Source organism: Carcharodon carcharias, chromosome 14 (assembly GCF_017639515.1).
Source record: "Carcharodon carcharias isolate sCarCar2 chromosome 14, sCarCar2.pri, whole genome shotgun sequence".
In the NCBI taxonomy this organism is placed as follows: Eukaryota; Metazoa; Chordata; class Chondrichthyes; order Lamniformes; family Lamnidae; genus Carcharodon; species Carcharodon carcharias.
The window spans coordinates 60,073,933-60,095,733 of record NC_054480.1 but is presented as its reverse complement, the minus strand read 5'-3'; the positions used below and the strand labels follow the sequence as shown (position 1 = coordinate 60,095,733).

Below are 21,801 nucleotides of genomic sequence, written 5' to 3'. Positions count from 1 at the left end.
CTGGATGCATTATTGCTGAACCAAGAGCTGTATATCTCATGTTGCAGCCCTAGTACAGTACCTGAAGGGATGAGATACAACTGAGAATGGAAATCAAATGGGTGAATTATTGTAGCTGCATTCTGATGGCAAACAGGACAACCTCAAAAACACATCTTGAAAGCTAGCTAAGAGTGTGGGTGGGGGGGGTGGAAATAAACTTTTTGGTCTTTTGTTAATTATCCTTTAATGTACAGGATTTGGGTTTTGATACTTTCATTTTATCCTTGATTTATGAAGCATTAGGATTCTTCTGAAGATTTACAAAATAGAGAATGAGGGGTCCCAAACAAATCTCTCAAATGTTAATATATACCTATGAGCTTTGACTCTATTCATTACTTTCCAGGCTTCATATTTAAACTTGGTAGAAATTAGGTGGTTTGCATTTACCTACAACCAACCTGGAATTTGTTGGCATTGTAACATTCAGTGCTTAAAATTGGTAAGTGACATTAGATGAGGCTTCATTTATCTGGTTTCTAGTTTGCAGCAGGTACACAATAATTGACTACAACTTTAAACTCTAGGCTTGCTAGGTTCTGGAGGCCAACTTTTAAATTATACAATAAGAATTTAAAACAAACAGGGAACAAGGATAATGTGAAAGCAAAACATGAGGCAAAAATACCCTGAACAGGAAATGGTACAGAAGTATATTACGGGTCAGGGAGCTAATTTCTGCAACAGCCTGCTCTAAAATCTCCCTTTTATAAACCAACTGCTTGACTAGTGGGAAATGGGTGTAGCACAACTATGAAGGCTATTATGGTTACATTAACTGGCTTTCTTTTAAGAAAAAGTATTAACATGTCCTAACCAAATTTATTTTAAAACATTATGAAACTAGAATTTTGTCACTACCAGCATATTGATAAAGCAGTTTAAGTGTCTTGGACTTACAAAATCTTTAGGTTACAACACACTTTACCACTAAATTGACTTCTAAATGAAAGAATGATAGTCCTTACAAACAGAAGTCCGTTGAGGCCCTGCACACATGAGTCAATTAAATAGTTTTTGAAAAAGGCAACAAACAATGACATCTCAAATATGAAATCTGCAAATCACATGATTTATGGAAAATATTTCCATATACTTGTACTAATCATACATGTAAGGCAGAATGTATCTTAAGTTTCCATTGGTCCCTGCTCATTTTTCTTGGAGAATAAAATGTAAAATTATTGCTTATTGATTTGTTTCACTTGTAATTTAATTCAAAGTAAATAGATGAGGTCACCTTATTCAAAACATCAAATTGGAAAAAATAATTGGCAGACAGCACAGTGTGCCAAACAATCAGTTCAAAGGACTGCCAACATGTTTTACTTGGTATGCAGTACTTAAATTTTATTGATTTTAATCTTTTGCATTAAAATTAGTGAACTACAGATACAATATGAATAACCTAGTATCAAATGAGCTTTGTTGTTGCTACCATAAATATAATTCAAGTGGGCTAACCTACCCATCTTGCATTACATTTGTCTATGAAAATGTACTACAGATGGATATGAAGTAGTGCAAAGTGACACCTGGAGAGGAAGTGGTCCCTCGTGACCGCTTGAAATCCATTTACTCAAATTTCATAGATGGTTTGGACAGAACTTACTAAGTGAATGGAGATATCAGAGAATTGCTGTATTTAGTGATTAAACAGTTTGGTCACTTAGTTACCCCCCTTGGCATTTGCCCTTGATAATGAGACTAACTTATTTTTGAAATAAGTTTAACTTAGATTTGCCTTTTAATGTTGCTTTCCTCCAATTTTCCTGAAGATGGAAGATAGCTGCATTACAATTACACAAGAGGCAGTATAGCATAGGGCACTTCACAACAGCTACCTTAAGGAAAAAAATACTGTACCACAAGTTTTAAATGGGTTAACTGAGTGGAAAATTAGAACAGTCAATCCTGGATTCTGTTCATTCATTATTTTAGATGGGAGATTCCTGTACTATTAGTTGTCATACAGTAATATTGACCTTCTGAGGGAAGTGCAACTCAATTTTAAGCTGCATGTCAGCATGGGAATTTTTTTTTTAGAAAAAAGTGCACGAAAAGCCTCAGCAGATTTAACATGACTGATTTTGTAACTTGCTCTTAACTCTATTTGGGAAACTGAGCTGACTCTAGCTACAGTAAGCTTAAATTAGGATAGAATACCCCATTATATAAGAAACCATGACACTCTAGCATTGAACAATATAGTTTACTCAAGTATCTGGCATATGTTTGTAAGTTTTATAATGTGACTTTTTTTCCCTTAATATCAATGCTTATCAATGAGCTCTGTTACTTTTCCTCCTTGGGCTAAAAGTCAACAATTCAGCTGCATTTATTCAAGTATTAGATTGTCAACTTATTTTGCTATTTGACTAATCATTACAGTTGCCTCTTATGCAAATACTTTTTCTGAACTACATTTCCAAATTATATTGCACTGTAACCAGCAACCTCTGTTTGGACAGTCATAGCCACTTCAAACAGCAGATTTGCAACAGAAGTAAATGGAACCCAACGCTGGGATTGAACTTCTCCAGCAGCTACTGAACTCTAGGCAGTAGTTGCCTTCATGCAAAAAGGTCTTTTGTACCGTGCTGAGATCGACACTGTCAGTATGTAATGACAACCAACTTAAAACAGCTAGCAGAGTTGAGGCTTAGAGGTGACCACTACCTAATAAGTTTCAGGTACTGCATTCATTTAAGGGGGAAAAGCTTCATGTCTATGTCCTTGTGACTGTGATCTTGAAGGCAATTCTCAAATAGTTCCTTATGGTTTGGAAGGAGAAGCCTTAAAAAGCCCAATCTTGCGAAAGTACCTCACTATTAATGGCACAGAAACTAAAGTAATGCTCATTCGTACTGGGGCGAAGACCTTGTGAACAGCATATGCCAGTACAAAAGTACTGGTACCAGCTGCCATTCTGGACTGCATGACGGCTTCATTAAATCCAACCTTGTAAAGGATTGCTGCCACATCCACGCCACTGAAAAACAAAAAATGTTTGAATCAAAAATACAATAGAATTTAGTGAAAAATATAGATTCATCAAATAATTAATAATCCTAAAGTGATTGATTATTAATCCACTTTATCTTAATGCCTGGAAGATTTGGGTCACTGAGCAACATAGGATAATAAACACTGCATAAAGCCTATACATAACAAACCACTCTATCCTAACTATAGTATTTAATATCAAATGCTTTCAGAGCCAACTAACTTACTGACTTTGCATTGGGAGCATTAATGCAAAATTTTGCAGTCTATAAGTTAGTACGAGACTGTCCCTTCACAGAAAGTGGATTGGAAACCTGATCCTTATTTCAGTCCTGATAATCACCTTTTTGTCCTTGGCACTGCTATTTGATCCTAGTTGTCCTCTTTTTTTAGATTTGATTACTTTTATGCTTTTCTTTTCTTGGTTAATGTTCTTAAAGACCAAAAATAAGCAAAGCAGCAATGGAGAAAAGGTAGTTGACAAGGAAGTGAGCAAAGAATGTGAAACCTGAGCCAAACAGATCAGGAATAAAAGGTGAGAGGAAGGAAATAGGAGAAATTGAATAGAATAGGTAATGTGAAAGGACAGAAGACCGGACAATGACCAGCAGAAAATAGGTATGAATAAAGTATGGGACTTATCTTAAGGATTAATAATGCAATGTCTTGCTATTTGTCCTAATAACCACCGCTTCATCAAACGCAAAGTCTCATCACAAACTCTTCCCTATTCACTACTGAAGAGGAGGAAAGATTTGTAGGAACTAAGGGCTTCAGTTACATAGATGGAGAAGTTGGACTGTTCTCCTTGGAGAAGAGATGGAGAGGAGATTTGGCAGAGGTAATCATAATCATGCACAGAGTAGACGGGTATAAACTCTTCCCATTGGTGGAAGGAAGGATCGAGAACCAGAGGACACAGGTTTGAGGAATTGGCAAAAGAAGCAATGGTAATAGGAAAAACTTTTTCATGCAGCAAGTGGTTATGATTTGGCTCAGTGCAAAAATTCTTCAATCATCTGAAGGGAACTTGGATCCTTTCAAATGAAGCGGAAATAGAATTAAATAGCTTCTGGTCTAAAAGTATTAATTTTTAATCCAAACAACCATTCATTATAATTGATGCTTCATAAAGGCAAACTACCTTATTTTCCAGCCACAAAAGCATCAGGGTCTATTAAATACAAGAAAACTAAAAAAATTCTTAAAGATTTAGTGCTTAATTTGACATACATGACTAGATATTAATAGGTATCAATGCATACTCCGAATTCAAGAAGCCAAGAAAAAGTTTAGTTTTATAAGGTTTAAACAGGGTTGATCTTGTAAAATATTGTTAAGGGTCTCTGACTAGTCTAGGATAGTCTATCCTTAGTCTCAAATCACTGGAGTATATGGTGAGGCCACTCAATTCAGTTTTTATCTGCACTGGGTTCCCTGCTAAATATCTTGCCACTTTGATAATAGTGATTCAGTATTTGAGTGTATGCCTATATTATTTATTTTCACAACTTATTTTTTGCTAGGTTTGGTTTGCAAAATGAGAGGTAATCGAACATTTTCTTGTTTCAGCCAGCATTCAGTGACAGCATTGAGCAATTCCAGGTCAAACATGGTCAAATGTATAACAAAAAATTCATTCTAATCTACCCTGTGATGTTGCTCATGTCCAACTTTAGCAGAACATTATATATCCAGTGCAGTTTTTACCAGTTCCTACCCAGTCTGAGTGAGATTCCAAAACTGTTTTGGATGTTTTTTTTTCAATATAAAAGGATAATTAGTAACCAGATAAGTTTTTGTATATTCACCCAATGAGAGAGTAAAGGAATGAAAGTAAAATGTATTCGGTTGAAAAGATACAAGAAAAGGAGAGATGAACACTGGCCAGGGAAAGAGACACACAAGAATGATACCACGACCCAAATTAAGCAGAACACTTATTCTACAATATTCTGCATAACCAGGGACAATTAGTATAACTTGTGAAATACTGTACCTGTAACATTTCGTCCTGTGATCATTTGTTATACCCTTAACTGGATAGCTCTTTCAAAGAGCTGGTGCAGAGGCACTAAGTTGAATAGCCTCCTGCACTCTATGATTTGGCTACACGCTACCATGCAAAAATGCAATGTAACAAGGGTACAGCCATGATTAATAATGCTCAATGTACTGTCACGGAGTAATTATTTGGCAAATTAACAGCTCATTTTACACTCCTGATTTTCTTTTTTTTGAGAGTACAAAACTGTCTGGTTAAAAAAAAAATGGTGATGGACTAATTTGTAGACAGTTAAAATGACTCCACTGTTCCAGTGTTGTGACAAAGGATATTGGAGTCTTATTACTGCTTTCAATCTTGTTGGTGACCTGTCCATCAGGTTTGGCCCCCTTACCCAGGCTTCTCAATTTCAGAAATGGTTCCTGGTTAGTGCAACTCTTGGCAGCTGATTCAGACCAGAATTGCTGGGAGCTGCTTGTATACCTGTCCTTTGGCACAGCTGATGAACAGATTGGAAAGTCCACAGTCAGGCTCAAAATAACTTAATGGGGGTAGTGCTGAGTGAGGGGAAATTCATCCCTGACAAACCTTCCTTCAAAAGGAAGCAGCGAGATTTTCACAGTGATACAGAGAAATATGACTCGCTACTGGGCTCAATGCAGCTCTGTATTCAAATTCAACCAGCAACATGTAGAATTAATGGTTCCGGCTAGGAATGTAGTTGTAAATGGAACAAATTGGTCCTGGGTGTCTCACTATCAAATTATGAATATGATTTTGATAAATCAGCAGAAAATGTGGCTAAAGATAAAAATGCTGGGTGACTAAGCAGAAATCCCCTTTGTGATGGTTTCATTTGAAGCTGCTCAGGGTGCTTTCCCTTTTGGTTTTAAAAACCTGTCACCAGAACTTAAGGTTGATGGTGAGCTAAGAAAAGTCATATTTATACAGAGCCTTTTTATGTGCAATGGGTCACTGTATAATAGGCCCAGCCCTAACCTATTTCACATGAGCCAACCAGCAGTGAGAAGATTTATCACAAAGTCGAGAAACTCATCTCAGTCATTGTTGTGCATGCACTTAGCAACTAGTTTCCAAGCAATGACTCTAACGGCTTGGGAGCAGATTGCCCACAAAACACAGGGACAATGTATAGAATAGAGGGGCAAAAGAACTTGCCCCAAGCAGACTCTTTTTATGTACAAATAGGAAAAAAAAAGTACCCCAAACAAATTGCTTTTGTCGCTTTTTTTAGAGCTGAAGACTGATAAGGATGCCCAATTAAAATCTCATTAAGTATTTAGAAACTAACTATAAGCAAAAAATTATCACCAAGCAGAATTTAAATCCTCCCTTCATATAATTAAAATGAGATTTCCTACTAAATGCAACAATTTGGAATTCTACAATATCTTGAAATCCAGTCCAAACATATTATCACAAAGATGCTCATTCAGTTGGCTTGCCAGGAGATGTGGGATTGTACTTAAATAAAAACACAGCAAATCAGTAAGTCATGTAGAAGATATAAACTAATAGTGTTAAAATATTTCAGAGGCAGATGCCACAATGATAAAATAAATGGTATGTAATGTGATAAATTAGATGTTTTGAAAAGAATGGAGCTGTCAGATCCAGTATGTACAATACGTTGGAATAGAATTCCACACTGCTGTAGCTTGAATGAGGAAAGAAAATACATCATTATCTTGAGCAGGATGAAAAAAGATATTTATCGTCCCTTTGAAAATATACAAAACATTCTTGGGTGTCTACTCAGGAAAACAGCATTGGGAAAGTCAACAGGAAGAAAATTCCAATTCTGAATGGAAAAAAAAATAAGCAACATATAATAGAGAAAAGAGAATAGAGAAAGAAAATGTTCCTCAAAATGTATATATTCCTTGCAACAGACTGATGATTGCTCCAATTCAAGTTAACCTTCTCAATACTGAATAGATTTTTGCAGCTATTTAAAATGTATGCTGCTTTAAATCATGTAGAATATTGGTGTATTTCAATACAGAAGGAGAAATTAATGGAATACTTATACTTTGAAAGAAAATACTTGTATTTATACAGATCCTTTTTGTCTATGCTGATCTAGATAGCTGAGGAAAGGTCGGAGGAGGCTCAAGTGGAGCATAAATACCAGCATAGACTGGTTGGGCCAAATGGCCTGTTTCTGTGCTGTATATTTCAAGTAATTGTATGTACTTTATTTGTTCATGATATATGGGCATTGCTCACAATGCCAGAGTTTATTGCCCATGGCCAGTTGCCCTTGAGAAGATGATGGTGATTTGCCTTCTTTACTTGATGCAGTCCAACTGGTGTAAATACACCCACAGTACTGCTAGGAAGGGTATTCTGTATGGAATCGTCACAATCAATTAATTACTTTCGAAATCAGCACTCTCAGGGCACACCCAGCAGCTAGCTTACACACAAGGTAACATAACCGCTTTAAATCAGTTGAATAGCTTGGTACATGTTGCTTTTGATGATGTTGGTTCCGGACATTGGTCAGAACATTGCAGAGCTCTTCAAAAAGTGTCATGTGAACTTTTCCGTATAACTGAACGCAGATTGGGGGCTCAGTTTAAAATCTCATGTAAAGAACATCTTTGACAATGATGAGTCCCTCCCTAAGTATTGAAACGTTAGTCTAGGTCATGAGCTTATCTGAAATTTCAACAGATTCTGATTCTCTACTGTTCCTACAAAAGTGCTTCAACTGATACTTGCTGCTGAGATGTCCATTGTATATTACTACACTGACAGACTTCAGAGGCTCAAATTCATGGACTTGTGCAGTCCTGCAAAAGTACCTCCTAAAGATATCCTGTTGGATTGGGGCTTGCAAACTCTCTGTCCGTGAAAGTAATTCTGCAATCGCTGCTGGCTTTTCTTTGTGTGCAAGTTTTAAACAGAGGCAGATGCTGATAATAGCTCATAATACAATATCACCTATGTTAAGCTAGCTAAACTCAACTAGGGATTGTGATTGCTTGCTATCTAGTGACTTCTGCTACTTAAATAACAGGTGAGAATAGGATCAGACTCAGCTGTGATGCCCTCTGGATTTCAATAGCCAGCCTGATAGGACTTATACATGAAGAGTGGGTACTTGAGCAATGGTATTTCTTGGAATCTGATACTCATATGACTACCTCATGGAAAATCAGCGCCTTCAGGCGAGGGTAGAAAAGGGAGAAAATTGAGGGTGGGGAGAAGAGATGGAAAACAATAACACATTATAATCACATTGAGTACTGGAAATGCCCATCTCATTTAAAAATGGATCCTTTGCAAGACTCACCTTGAAACCGCCAAATAAAACATTCCAAGTGAGGTCAGTGATATTCCAGTGTGAAATACAACACCCACAGCTCCGTATTCTTTGAAGACCTGCTTCAGCTGCTGAGACTTGCTGAGTTTTTTACCGTCTCTGTTATCAAAACTTCTGGCTCCTTTCCCAGTCATTCCATCTCTGCTCGCACTCTGAGGAGGCACAGTAAGGATGAAGGCTATTAATAGAGCTTAAAAAACAATGGACTATAACTTATAAAATTCAGCAGGATTTTCCAAGGCATGTAAAACATTCAAAGAGTGGTCATGTAAGAAAGTTAGTTTGCTTCAAGGAATAAAAGAGCAGATGAGAGGTCATAAATGTTCATCCTTCGAAGGTTGGAAAAAAAGACTTGCATTTATATAGCACCTTTCATGACCAATAGCTGTCCCAAAGCACTTTATAGCCAATGAAGTCTTTTTTCGAAGGGTTGTCATGGTTATAATGTAACTAATTTGCATGCAGCAAATTCCCAGAAACAACAAAGTGATCCTGACTAGATAATGTTTTTTGAGGAATAAATAATGGCCAGGACAGCTCTCCTAATGCTCTTGAAATATTCTTAGGATCCTTTGTGTCTATCTGAGAGACCTCGGTTTAATGTCTCATCCAAAAGACATCTGATAGTTTGCAGCACTCCCTTAGTAGTGTACTGAGGTCAGCCTAGATCATCGTGCTCAAATGCTGGAGTGGGATGTGAACACAAAATCTTATGACTCAGTGATGCAAGTGCTACCAACTCAGTTATGGCTGTGTGCAGGAGAATCACAGCATCAAATGAAGCAAGTTTACATCCATTAATGTTTATACCAAGCAGTAGATGGGGATCCTGATTTCCGATCCTGGTTCTATAATCCTCCTTCTCCAGGTGCCATTCCCTAAAATGGCATTGACGGCCATAGACTTCCATTGGATTAGTCCATGATTATGGCTGGTAAAGTACTGCAGTGGTTTGCTGTTGCCTTCTGCAGTATGGCTAGCTGACCAGGCAATCGTCTCAGTCTTTCCACCTGCTATTAGATGTACTGGAAGGATTTACAGGCTGCTAATCAACCCATTTTGCCACGTTATGAATGCACATGAACATCAAGTCCTGAACTGGGGCTTGAACCCAGAGCTTCTGGCCCAGAGGTGGGGATGCTACCACCGGACTACAAGACCCTGGTTCATGTGTTACTCATGAAAAGAACCTCCAGATACAGGAAGGAAATCTATTGTACACATACACGAGAAAATATGAGTTGGATTGAAAACCCTTTATCAAAAGAAAAGTTTCTTTTGGCCTAAAAATTGGCCCATAACTTCCAGACTCCCAGCTATAACTGGGAGGTACCCCAAGGATGCATTGGGGGGCACACAACCCCTCTATCCCCAAAAGGAAGAACCCCACATAAGGATTGCATGGCAATTGCCCAGGAAGTTCAAACTTCCATTCGGCAATTGCCTTCACTGGAAACTATTCAAAACTACGATATAAGTCACAAACTTCAGATGGTTCCGACTGTCTTAGAGTAATAGTTACCCAGAAAAAGTTAGAAAAATTAAAACCACTTAGCTTCTGGGTAACTATAGGACTGACCCACACCGGGCCCCCCAAGGGACTCCCCCAACCTCCCCAACTACCCTTCTCACCTACCATCCACACTGACCACCTGTCTTACCCACACCCCCCCCCTACCAAACAATGACCACCTCCCTCCCGCCCCCCCCCATCCACCAGTCTTACCCACTTACCTTCTCCCTGACTTCTCAAAGCGGCTGGACCTTTAAGATGACCTGATATACAGAAGCTAGTGCCATAAAAAAGGTGTGACTTCCTTACCTCTGACTTAGCTGCCCTTGACAGAAGGCCTCAGGAACCCACTGCACTGCACTGTTCTCATCCAGCCTGAGTCGGAAGGTTGGGTGGGAAAGGGGCAGCTGGATTTCAAGGTAGGTAGCTAGCAGTGGAGTGGCAAACCAACTGATTGCCACTCCATGGAAGTTACTGCCCATTATGAGTATGCAAATGGTGAAGATGCACACATTTCAGTCACTTTTCCAAAGTGATTGAGACTTTCTAAAAGCAAATCAAAAAAGCTAGAAATCTGAAACAAAGAGAAAATGCTGGGAAAAAAGCATGTCTGTCGATATCTAGAGGAGAAATGCTTCAGGCAGGTCCTGAGGATTTGTCAGGCTTTGTCTGAAATTTTGTGACCTGTTTTTTCTTGTCCATTGATGCTGACTAGCCTGCCATTTATTTTTGGGATTAATTGTTTTTGTTACTGATGTTCTTGTGTTTTCATTTATTTTAGCCCAAATGAGTACTAAATACCAATAGAGAACACATCGTCATGTGTGTGTGCAGTTGTCAAAAGATCTGACTAGGCAATAACACAAGAACATGAGAATTGGGAGCAGGGGAGGCCATTTGGCCCCTTGAGCCTGCTCCAGCTGTTCTGATTGTGGCTCAACCCCACTTTCTTGCCTGCCCCAAGTAATCTTTCACCCCCTTGTCAATCAAAAATCTATTTAATTCAGCTTTCAATATATTCAATGGCCCCGCTTCCTCTGCTTTCTGGGGAAGAGAATTCTACTGACTAACAAGCCTCAAGAAGAAAAGCATTTCTCCTCGCCTCCATCTTAAATGGGAGACCCCTTATTTTTAAATTGTATCCCCTAGTTCGAGACTTCCCACCAGTGCTCCCCCCTCCAAACAAGGGGAAAGATCCTCTCAGCATCTATCCTGTGAAGTCCCCTCAGGATCTTATATGTTTCAATAAGATAACCTCTCATTTTTCTAAACTCCAATGGCTCTAGACTCAATCAAGGCCTGGAAGAGGGGGGGTAGAGACGATCCTAATCACCAGGGCCTATGCATCTAGGGGTGCCCGGGCTCATTGGCCAAGTGACCTGTCAATCTGGATGGTCAGTGTCCAAAGCAGCCAATATAGTGCATAGACCATCCCAATTGACAGGCTAATCTAGCAATGATTGCTGTTGTTCTGAACAACAGCAATCATTGGTTGAGTAGTAGGACGTACAAGATTCCTTATTTACTTCGTGGACTTTGTTTAGGTCTTGTCATCATGCAGTGCTGCTTCCTTAATCTTCAGACCTGGCTGGGACACAAGTAGGTTGGTGACTATTGTTTGTGAACCAACCCCACACCCACCTATTTCCCCTGTAAAGTGAGGGAAAGCAGGTTCCTCTTCAAACTTGACTTCTCTATTTCCAACTCTCGATTAACCAGAACCAACTCCTGGGCCTGGGCCCTTTTGTGATTTAAACCCAGGTCCCTCAGCCTCTCCTCCCAGCTCCATATACCTGGCCGGTTTTGATGGCAATAATTGGCTAGTTGTGTGGCACCGGGTAAGAGAGCAGCGAAAGCGGTGTGAGGCAGTCAGCCCGGACAGCTCAAAGACTTGTCCTCGACCGAGTGTTGCATACTGGCACGTTCCAAGGTCCAGGACTGAGTGCTGAGGGCCGCATTAAAGTTTGGGGCAGCCTTTGCAGACACGCATTCGGGAAAGGTCGCTGTCTAAGACCTTTCAGTCATAGTACGCTGAGGGGCTGGAAATTGTATAGAGCCCCTCAGGTTGTGTCACTCACACTGAATGTACTGAAAATGATATTGCACTCTGAGGTGCTATTAAATAATTTGACTATCATTGCACTTTCTGTAATGACCATTTTGAAATGTTTTATAATTTTGTTTTAGATATTTTATGAATAAAGTATACTTTTGCAAAAAAAACTTTCATCCTTACTGTGTACTGGCTGTGTCAGCCAGTTTTACCAGGTGTCTAATGACAATTTAATTTGGCACAGAATCTACTGCAGGTATTTTGCATGAAAGAGAAAGGCCTGGAAGCCCAAGGCTGTAGACACAGCTACTGAGAAGCTGAGTAGAATGTCAATAGTGTACAGGACAGTCCAGCAGGATTTAGGATAAAAGAGTACATATACAAATGAGCAGGCCTGAGCACAAGGGTAGTTGTTGAAACCCATTAACTTGCACAAGATTGCCATTAAAGTTCAAAGAAGCTGTGAAAGCTCTTGGAATTACTTGGATGGTTGTTCTTTGGGATTGAAATGGGAAAGAACATGTCAAGGAGCAAGACATGGACTGTGATTCTGTAAGAGGTAAAGCATTTGGTGCCTCACCTCTCTGGCCCTTTCTGAACCTCATCCCTCGGTGTATGGACCTTGGTCCTCAGCCAGGCCTTTTCCAAATCCTCCAGCCACTAGTCTTGGTGTTAGTATGGAGCTCCACCACATTGCAGTATCCCGTGAAAAATTCTCAGTTCCATCTCATCAATATCATATGAATATACGAGCAGAAGTAGGCCATTCAGCCTCTCGAGTCTGCTCCGTCATTCAATAAGATCATGGCTGATCTATTTCTGTTTCGAATTCCACATTCCCATCTACTTTGGATAACCTTTTCAATAATGAAATATTGCCTTACACGAATTTATCTACCTCGGCCTTAAAACTACTCAATGACCCACCTCCACTACTTTATGAGGCAGAGAGTTCCAAAGTTGCACAGCCCTCTGAGGCAGATTCTGGACAAATAATTGATGACTGTCTGGGTATTGGATTGTGCATAATGTTTCTGTATCCCCCCGGTTTATTTTCACTGCAGCCTGGTGTGGGGCCCCATGGTAGCCAACCCTGCCATTCTCTAATTCGCTGACCATGAGGCCTTATGAGTGGAATATATATATATATCTGGTTTTGTCTCCAGTTGGGACTGTGGTGTTGGGTCTTTAACAACATGAGGTGGAATTGCAGTGGTAGGGCAATGCCACTAGTGGGCAGATTCTTATTTGTTACCGAAGCCTAGGACAACATTGTGGAATCCTCAGCCAGAATGGAGGGGATGGAGATTTTACCGCAGGGTTTTCAACAACTTCCTCCTCCAATGCAGACTCAGATGGCTCTGGTTCCAGTTCTGAATATGTTCTTCTAAGGGTTCTATGTTCTCTCCCAACCTCAGTCCTCCCTCGAAAGTGAGTGAGGGAATGAGAGAGTCAGAGTCCTGAGACTGGGAGTGAACTGGGCACACACACACACAAACACACACATGGAGGCTGCTCGGTATGGGGGCAAACACACACCCTCTCATCCCTCCCCAGAAACCTATCCGCATCAGATGGGAAGAGAAGGAAAACTCAGGCTGAAAGCCAACCTGCATCTGAATTCTGCTGAGGCCAGCTTGAAGCCTGCACCACCAGAGATGAACACGTGGCCTGTGTTAGTTAAATCCAATTCCTTAGCTCGGCCCCAGTCCCAGTTCCCATCCTCCTCTGGTGACCAAATCTTGAAGCCTAATCTCTTTCTAGCTCTGCTTCTTAAGCAAAAAGGTTTTATTAGCTAGCTCTGCTGCTTGGCTCTTTTTAATGATCATCTTTATTAATTACACTGTATTAATTATCAATTTATCACTTTGACATTTGATTTATTTTTTTGGCTCAAGCAAGGTGCATATGTTTTCTCCATATCTTAACTTTTTTTTGAAATTCATGTTTAATGTTGTGCCAAACCAGATCTCAGGCAGCTGCTGCTGGGTTACTTGGTGAAGGGGAATGAGAGGCTCACAAGTCGGATTGTTTTTTGGTTGGCTGGCAAAAGGGATTGTTTTTACTCCAATGGGAATGGGAAGTGTTGGAAATGCTCAGCACGTCCGTCGGCATCTGTTCAGAGAGAAACAGAAGTCAGAGACCTTTCATCAGAACTAGTGCATATTGTGGACTTGAAGCATTAACTCAGTTTCTCTCTCCACAGATGCTGCCTGGCCTGCTGAGTATTTCCAGCATTTTCTGTTTATGTTTCAGATTTCCAGCATCTGCAGTAATGTGCTCTCCAATTATATGTTCCATTCTGGGTATTTGTAGTTAGTTTTTAATCACTCATTGTAAAATGTAATTTTTCTGTTAACATTCGTTGGTGTTAATTTACTGGAAGGTTTTGACATTTTTAAACTTGGAATAGAACCAGGAGTTATGCACCAATAGAGTATGTCACTGTTAGCTTAAGATATTCTCATTTGGACATTGGATTCTTGTTTACGGTGCTTGTGAGGTTGAAGTCTTTTGGGTATTGCTGTCTGGATATCGCATTGGGCCAGGTTCAAAGAAGCGGAGCAGTTTGCACAATATGAATGACCAAGTTGTGTGTAATTGTTTGACAAAGTTGTGGTTGCATAGTATATCATACCGAAACCTGAGCTTTCAATGGGCTTTCTAAACAGTGGCATAGAGTACAAAAACCAAGAAGGTTTACTAAACCTATATAAAACAGTTCAACCTCACTGTGACTATGTATCCAAATTCTGGGCACCCAAAGGATGTGAAGGGGGAGGGTTAAGGTGCAAGAGAGGGGTAATTAAGGGCTTGGAAACAAGAGAAGCACTAGCGCCCATCAGTTTTCTCCTTGGCCCTGGGCTCAATCTATTCAACCTTTCCTCACAAGCTAAACCCTTCATCCCAGCAGGATGCATAACTGATCTAAAAATATGTAAGTAATTTAATTGAATGAAGTCTTAAAATGGATCACAACAAAATACTGAATTACTGGCCTTCAGACAGATCCATATGCCACAGCAAACTGCAATACTCTATTCTGCCACTTGGCTGAAATGAATGCAAACACAAGGGAGCATCAGCAACCAAAACAACGCATGCTGAAAACCTACAGCAAGTCAGTCTGCTTCTCTGGAGAGAGGGGGAAAAAAAGGTCAACGTTTTAGGCAAGGTGATTATTCTAGACTTGCCCAAGGTTCTGTCCCTGTCATTTCTCTTGTAGTATGGGCCGACCTGCTATGGAACCTTCACAGGCCAACTCCAGATTATAAACTAGACAGCCAAGGTGCTAACAAATGGCAATAACTGGCTTCCAACCTGAATATTTGTACTCTTTTTTTTTGGTGGGGTGGTGTGAAGTATTTATTGGCTGATTAAGGAAGTTGAAACTCACCCACTCGAGATAGTTCATATATAACTTAAAGACATCCTGTGTGAACTGCCTCACCCCTTCAGGAAGGACAGGACTTGCATTTCAATTATTTTTTTGAAGTTGCTGAAGTAACCCATCCCTGGCTTGTTTTTTTTTAAATTGCAGATAAGTCAGGAGAGGGAGTTCTTGTGGCACAATAGGTAGCAGCCCTGCCGCTAAGACAGGAGCACCGGGTTCAAGTCCCACTTCAGGACTTGATGATCAAGGAAGATGCATTCATAAAGCAGCTAAACAGGTTCAGTAGCAACTTGCAAATCCTTCCAACAGGCAAGCGGTAAAAGGAGAAATTCCTGGTCAGCCATGTGATGGAAAGAAAATTGGAGCCTCTACCATCACTATCCATCGCTCCAGGCTACAACATGCAAGTAAAAGTGTATGTTGCCACAGCAACTTCGACTCCAGTTAGCTAGACAGCTGGTGTGGATCAGATTGGCGCCAGCAGCACAGGGTTTGATCCCTGTTCCCATTGGGGTGGTTTGGGACCTGCCTCCTTGCCCTACTCCTGGTGGAGGTTGTGGCGCTGGGGTCAGACCTGTCTTCAGACAGAGAATTGATGATGTGAAAATGTACACATTTGATTCTTTTCCCTATCATCAGGATCTAAATAATTGCAACAGAAAAACAATCTTGCAAACTGACAAACCACAAAGTAAACAGCCTTCAAAAGTCCAGCAACTCTTCCAGATTCTTTTTCATAAAATGTTCTATTTTAGAATCATTTAAAAATTCTTTTTAATGGAAATCGATTTTCTAACCAAAATGCATTTACATAACAGCTTCAAAATAACAAATACCCAAAGTGTTTCAGAATATTAAAAAAAAGGAATGAACCACAGCAGAAGTGCAGAAGCAAAAGGCAGGGTCAAAAGAGGCAGGTTTAACTCCATCAATGCATGTTTTTACGGAGAAAATATACCACCGAAAGCTAGGCAGTTGTAATCACTGAGATGAATATACTCATGACTAACAATGCCACCACCATCAGGTCATTTGTAGGTATATCACATATCAATCACCATCTTGCTCCCAGCACACAGCTTTGTTGGAAGCAAACTGCCTGCCTGTAATCAGTACGAAGACGACCCTTTGGAGAAAGCATTCTACCCTGCAGTACGGGAATACAGATAAAGCAGGCAATTTAACTGCCTGCCAGTTAAAAAAAATAGAGCACCACAAGTTTAATGAATAGATTTGGGAGCCTAAGGCAGTCAAGTCATATGCAACACAAGGGAGATAAATGATATGCTGAACCATTTCTGCTAAACTGGGTTAACACAATAGATGGAGATTAGTAATTTATTCTGGAACACGCCAGCCTGGGGCAATGGAAGAATACAGATTTATTCCATAAACAAATGGTGCTAGAAATTAGTCAAGTGTGCACCACAAATACACCCAAGATGGGCTGTCAGTACATTTTTTTAGAAACATACCACAATCAGTGTGTAACAGCAGCTCCCAGACTGAAAGAAGGTGAAAGAAAAGGATCACTGGAGATGCTGATATTTCAATTTCACATAGCTGTCCCCGTATGGCCCATATACATCAATTCAACATTATACAAAAATATAAGCTACTTTTTCTTGGCATCCATTGCGCAATATTGAAAATGTGGGAGAAATAATCCTTTAAGTGAAAACGGTTAACATAATCTAGTTAATAATGCTAATAGCTGGAGATGATACTTGGTACTTATTATAGTCCCTTCTAATGAAGTTTCTAACATTACCATCGAGACTCAACGAAAAATATGTAAGAAAGTTCCCAAGGCCAATCAACAAAATCTGGTGGGTAGCTCAAACTTTCCTTAAGACACACTTAACACTCAGGTGACAGAGTTTGATGTGTGCATTGGTGCAAATGACGTTTGTTGCTCCGGACTGTAAAGTTTACAGTTTAACTTTTACACCAGCCAGATCCATCTACCTTTACTGGAGGTTGAAAAAATGATCGCAGTCTCTCCAATGAGAGATGTTCACTGCAAATTTTGATTAAGCTGGTTGACAAATTTGTGTGTGGAGCCGCTAATTCCATCTACGGCCAGCTTATAACTCTCAATTAACCACTGACTAATGCTACTCACCAAATACTTCTTTGGATATTAGATAACAGAATCAGGCTCGGTGATTATACTCTCCTCTAAATATTTATCCCTCAAATCGACATCACAAAAAATAGATGATCTAGTCATTGTCACATCAATGTTTGTGGGTGTTTGCTGTGTGCAAATTGGCTGCTTTGCTTCCAACACGACATCAGTGACTACATTTCAAAAGTATGTCTTTGGCTGTGAAGTGCTCTGCGACGTCTGATGGTTGCTAAAAGCGCCACATAAATGCAAATGTTTCTTTTAGATAAATCTTACCCCAGGGAAATCTTCAGGAAGGTGGTTGGAGGGTAGGAGGTGTGTAAAAAAAGAAAGAGGATGAAAATAACAATACTCAAATCTCCAATACCTCACCATGACCAGCATGTGATTCTGTGAACAAGTCCTCTATACTCAGTGCCTCAACAGGATCGGCTTCAATATAACACCTCCATACCTCCTAACTTTACTGAGAACTCCTCACTTAACTTTACTAACTTTATTTTCAATGATACATACTCAATCTTTCTGATATGCAACTGAGATTTATTTTCAAATACAATTTAACTCTCAAACTGCTACCTCCCTGTCATACATACAGCTCAAACTGTTCAGATTATCTCATAAAATCCATGCTGCTCAAATCTTTGCAATATAAAAATAGTTCTATGGGGCACACTCCAAATTCAAAGGTTAATATTTCATATTGGCTTATATGTGATGGAAACATGTGTAAACAGAATCCCCACAGATTTTTAATTGCCAAGATAATGGGCTGAATTTTGCCGTCAGCGAGAAGGGCGCGGAACCCCCGATGTCATCCCGCCCCATTTAAATTTTCAGGAAGGTGGGCCAGTAGCAAAATCAGCTGTGGGCCCGCCAACCTGTCAATAGCCAATTGAGGCCATTGACAGGATCATTGAAACAATTAATGGACCTGCCCGTCCAACCTTAAGGTTATTGGCAGGCCAAGAGCCCCAGCGGGAACTAGAAAAAACATGAAACCTTGTCCACTAGCGGCATGAGGTTCATGTAGGGATTTAAAAAATGCAATAACGTTTTAGTGTAATTTATGAGTGTGTCCCATCTCATGTAACATTGTCACATGAGGGGGACATGTTAAAGGTTTTTTTTTCCTATTTTTAATGTTTTTAAAACTGTCAGCGATCTCCCTGAGGCAGCACTTAGCCTCAGAGAGATGTGCACTCTTTCGTGCGCATGCGCATGCACCACCCCCCCAACCCTCTACCAGCCACACAGGAAGCTCATAGTGCTTCCTGCCGGACGTCACGCTGGGCGGGCCTTAATTGGCCCACCCACATAAAATGGCAGCCGGGCCCGCTTTTCCGGGATCAGCTCCCTGCCCACCAGAGATTGGGTCGGGCCTGCCCGCCCGACAGGCAGAAAATTCTGCCCAATGAGTTTTCAATGATGATAAATATTGGTAAGAACAAAACTTACTAAGCTGTGTACTCACCAGCAATCTTGACCTATTCTCAAACTGGCTGAAGCCTTATTTGGAATATAAATGAAACAAAAAGTAATTTTTTTAAACCCATTTTATCCCACGTTCCTCTCCATTACCTTATATAAATCTCCCTTGTAGAATCATCTCTTGGCACATGACAAGGTGGTTAACCACTGCTTATACACTCTTACAAGAGTAGCACTTGGTGAGCCATGACTTTTGTGTAGGGCTCTCTCCTCTTAATGTTCACTAATGCCGCCACACTCGGAACGCCCTCCCTAACAGCACTGTGGGTGTACCTACACCACATGGACTGAGGCGGTTCAAGGCGGCAGCTCACTACCACCGTCTCAAGGGCAATTAGGGATGAAGAATAGATGCTGGCCTAACCAGTGACACCCACATCCCATGAATGAATTAGAAAAAGCTTTGAATATGGACAATGGCTGAAGAATAACTTTTCTGCCACCAGCAGTGTTCCATACATATACAAGTAGTGTAGCAGTGAATAGGGACTCTTTAATAGGAACCAGTAACACAAAGACATTCATTCCAGACTTGGGAGCATGATGTTTGACTGGTTTGGCTATAGGATGCAGTACTTTGATGAGTCTGCCAGCACCCTGTAGGTTGACAATTCACCTTAATGAGATACTAACTAGAATCTGCTGAGGAAAATGTCCAGTTGGCAATATAGCACCATTGATACCCCAGACACTGCTTAGCCTTTCATGTTCAAGCAGATTGTATTTAAAAATATCCTGCAGCTACACTGAAATTTATAACCCAGAATTTGGCCACATCAAATGCAAATAACTTGGTAGTTGGTTTCACAACAGCCTTATTGCACCATATCAAGGCTTATTCTGGAGCAATATTAAATCATGAGGGGCAATGTATAATATGTTTGAAGAATCAGGGAGAAGATACATTTTTCATAATTGTTAGAATGAGATCCACCTCCACTTAATACTGCAGTACAGCATAACTTAAAAAGATGTCCAAAGTGTCCGTGATCCACTTTGCTTCAATTTTGCAAACAAGAAACTCTGTCCATTTGTCCTTGAATATCACAAAACAAAGCTCATATCAACCCACACCTCAGCCAAATGTACTACCTCCCATATATATTGGAAGGAAAGACTCAAATGCATTGGGCACTTCCGTTACCTCGGCAGCCATCTCTCTCAAAAGGCTGCCATTGACATGGAGATCCAACACCGGATCAGTTGTGCCGGTTCAGCGTTCTATAAACTATGGTAGCAAGAGTTTGAGAACAAAGACCTCCACCGAGTCAACAAAAGTATTAGGTGTCCACATCAGTTGTCATCATCACACTCCTGTACTGCAGTGAGACCTGGACAGTGTATCAGCGACACTTAAAGTGCTGCAGTCAACTAAGCAGCCAAAGTAATGAACAGCAATTCCTTGAAAGTGGGAAAAGGACTCTCCCGAACCTGGTCCAACTTCAAGTTCACCTGAGAACCAACCTCCTGGAAATTCAACAAAAGAAGCCTCACTGCTTGCTGTGAAACCTCCACTTACAAGACCTTCACTTCAACTAAAAGCATTAACTCATCTAAGAAACTGCCATGAAAGAGAAGCTGAGACAATTATACCTTGTAATCATATTTTTTTCTTCATTTGTATCTGGTCTGTGTGTGAGTAATATTGTGTGTGAATCTAATGAGTGAGATATCACATTTTTAAACCACCAGGGCAAGTGTGGGGTAACAAATAACCTTCCTTACTGCTCAAAAAAAATTTGCTGCTGAAAGTATTTAAATTGGAACAATCACTCGGAGGGTGAGAAAGCACACCCCTCACATACAAAACACACTGATCACGGGCAGTGAGAAAACACATATTCTAACTGTGACATGGTATTTACACAAATTAATGGGAACATGGATTTAAACTGCATGTGTGGCGCTTGACTGTGTCACACACACACAGAAAACTTGAAAACCCCAGGCCTTGTATGCTGCTGCTATTAAAAAGCATAGTGGATGCTGGAAGTCTGAAATAGGAAACTTTTTATAACCTATATTGCCTGTGATGAGGGAATTGTGCTGTGTGGAGGATGTATAATCATTCAAAGAGTGAAGGTGATTCCACCAGGTACACACAGTAAAAGTATATCAAATTAGCATAAATTTAAATGAGGTGGACGGAGACTACTTCATAAGAATTAAATCTTCTGTCAGGACATTTCCAAAAGAGGCTGGCCTTGTTTTGCAGTTTAATAAATCTGTGAGGCTTGCTGGGTGCAGCAGTGCTTTACATGCTTATCAACTGGACAGAGGGATGCCCAAAGAGTGGCTCTAAAATGAGGGTTATTATTGTTAACTTGCCACCCTGCTTCTTCCCCAGAACACTGGTGCAGTGTAAGATAGTCACAACGATATACTTCACTAGACTCTGCTACCTTATCACAGGAATCTAGTGACAGTTAAGTTTCCCTGAATTTCTACAGAGTGGAAATAACGTTCCAGCTCTGGCTTGTGAGATGACAGGTTGAATAATGAGGAAACAATATAATGAGTCAAATGAAAAATGTGGAATAGGTGCCTTTAGGCAAATGCTCAGATGGATCTTATGAACCACCCAGTCAGAATGTAATGTTTATCGTGGCTGATCAACAAGAGGGCTTGCAATTCCCCAACTCTGAGCCAAAACTTACACCAACAACAGTTTGTCATGCAAGATACTCAGACTTACTTTTTTTCCAAATAAATAGAATATATTAACTTGCGATTAATTAATTAAGATCTCAGCTGCACACTTGCCATATAACTTGCATAAAACAAGTTGATCAGAGATTGTCTAATGGCCCATTT

The 21,801-nt window shown here is 40.2% G+C and overlaps 1 protein-coding gene across 1 annotated transcript in view; it reads right to left on the bottom strand.

Moving 5' to 3' along the window:
- Nucleotides 1-209: 209 nt before the first annotated feature.
- Nucleotides 210-21,801, bottom strand: part of fam210b (family with sequence similarity 210 member B) — a 47,267-nt gene continuing 25,675 nt past the window's right edge. Inside the window, exons 2-3 of the mRNA XM_041204961.1 lie at nt 8,376-8,557; nt 210-3,034 (exon numbers count right to left, since the gene is read on the bottom strand). Of these exons, the coding sequence (XP_041060895.1) occupies nt 2,818-3,034; nt 8,376-8,557 (399 nt within the window). The 3' untranslated portion in view covers nt 210-2,817. The remainder of the gene's footprint in view (nt 3,035-8,375; nt 8,558-21,801) is intronic.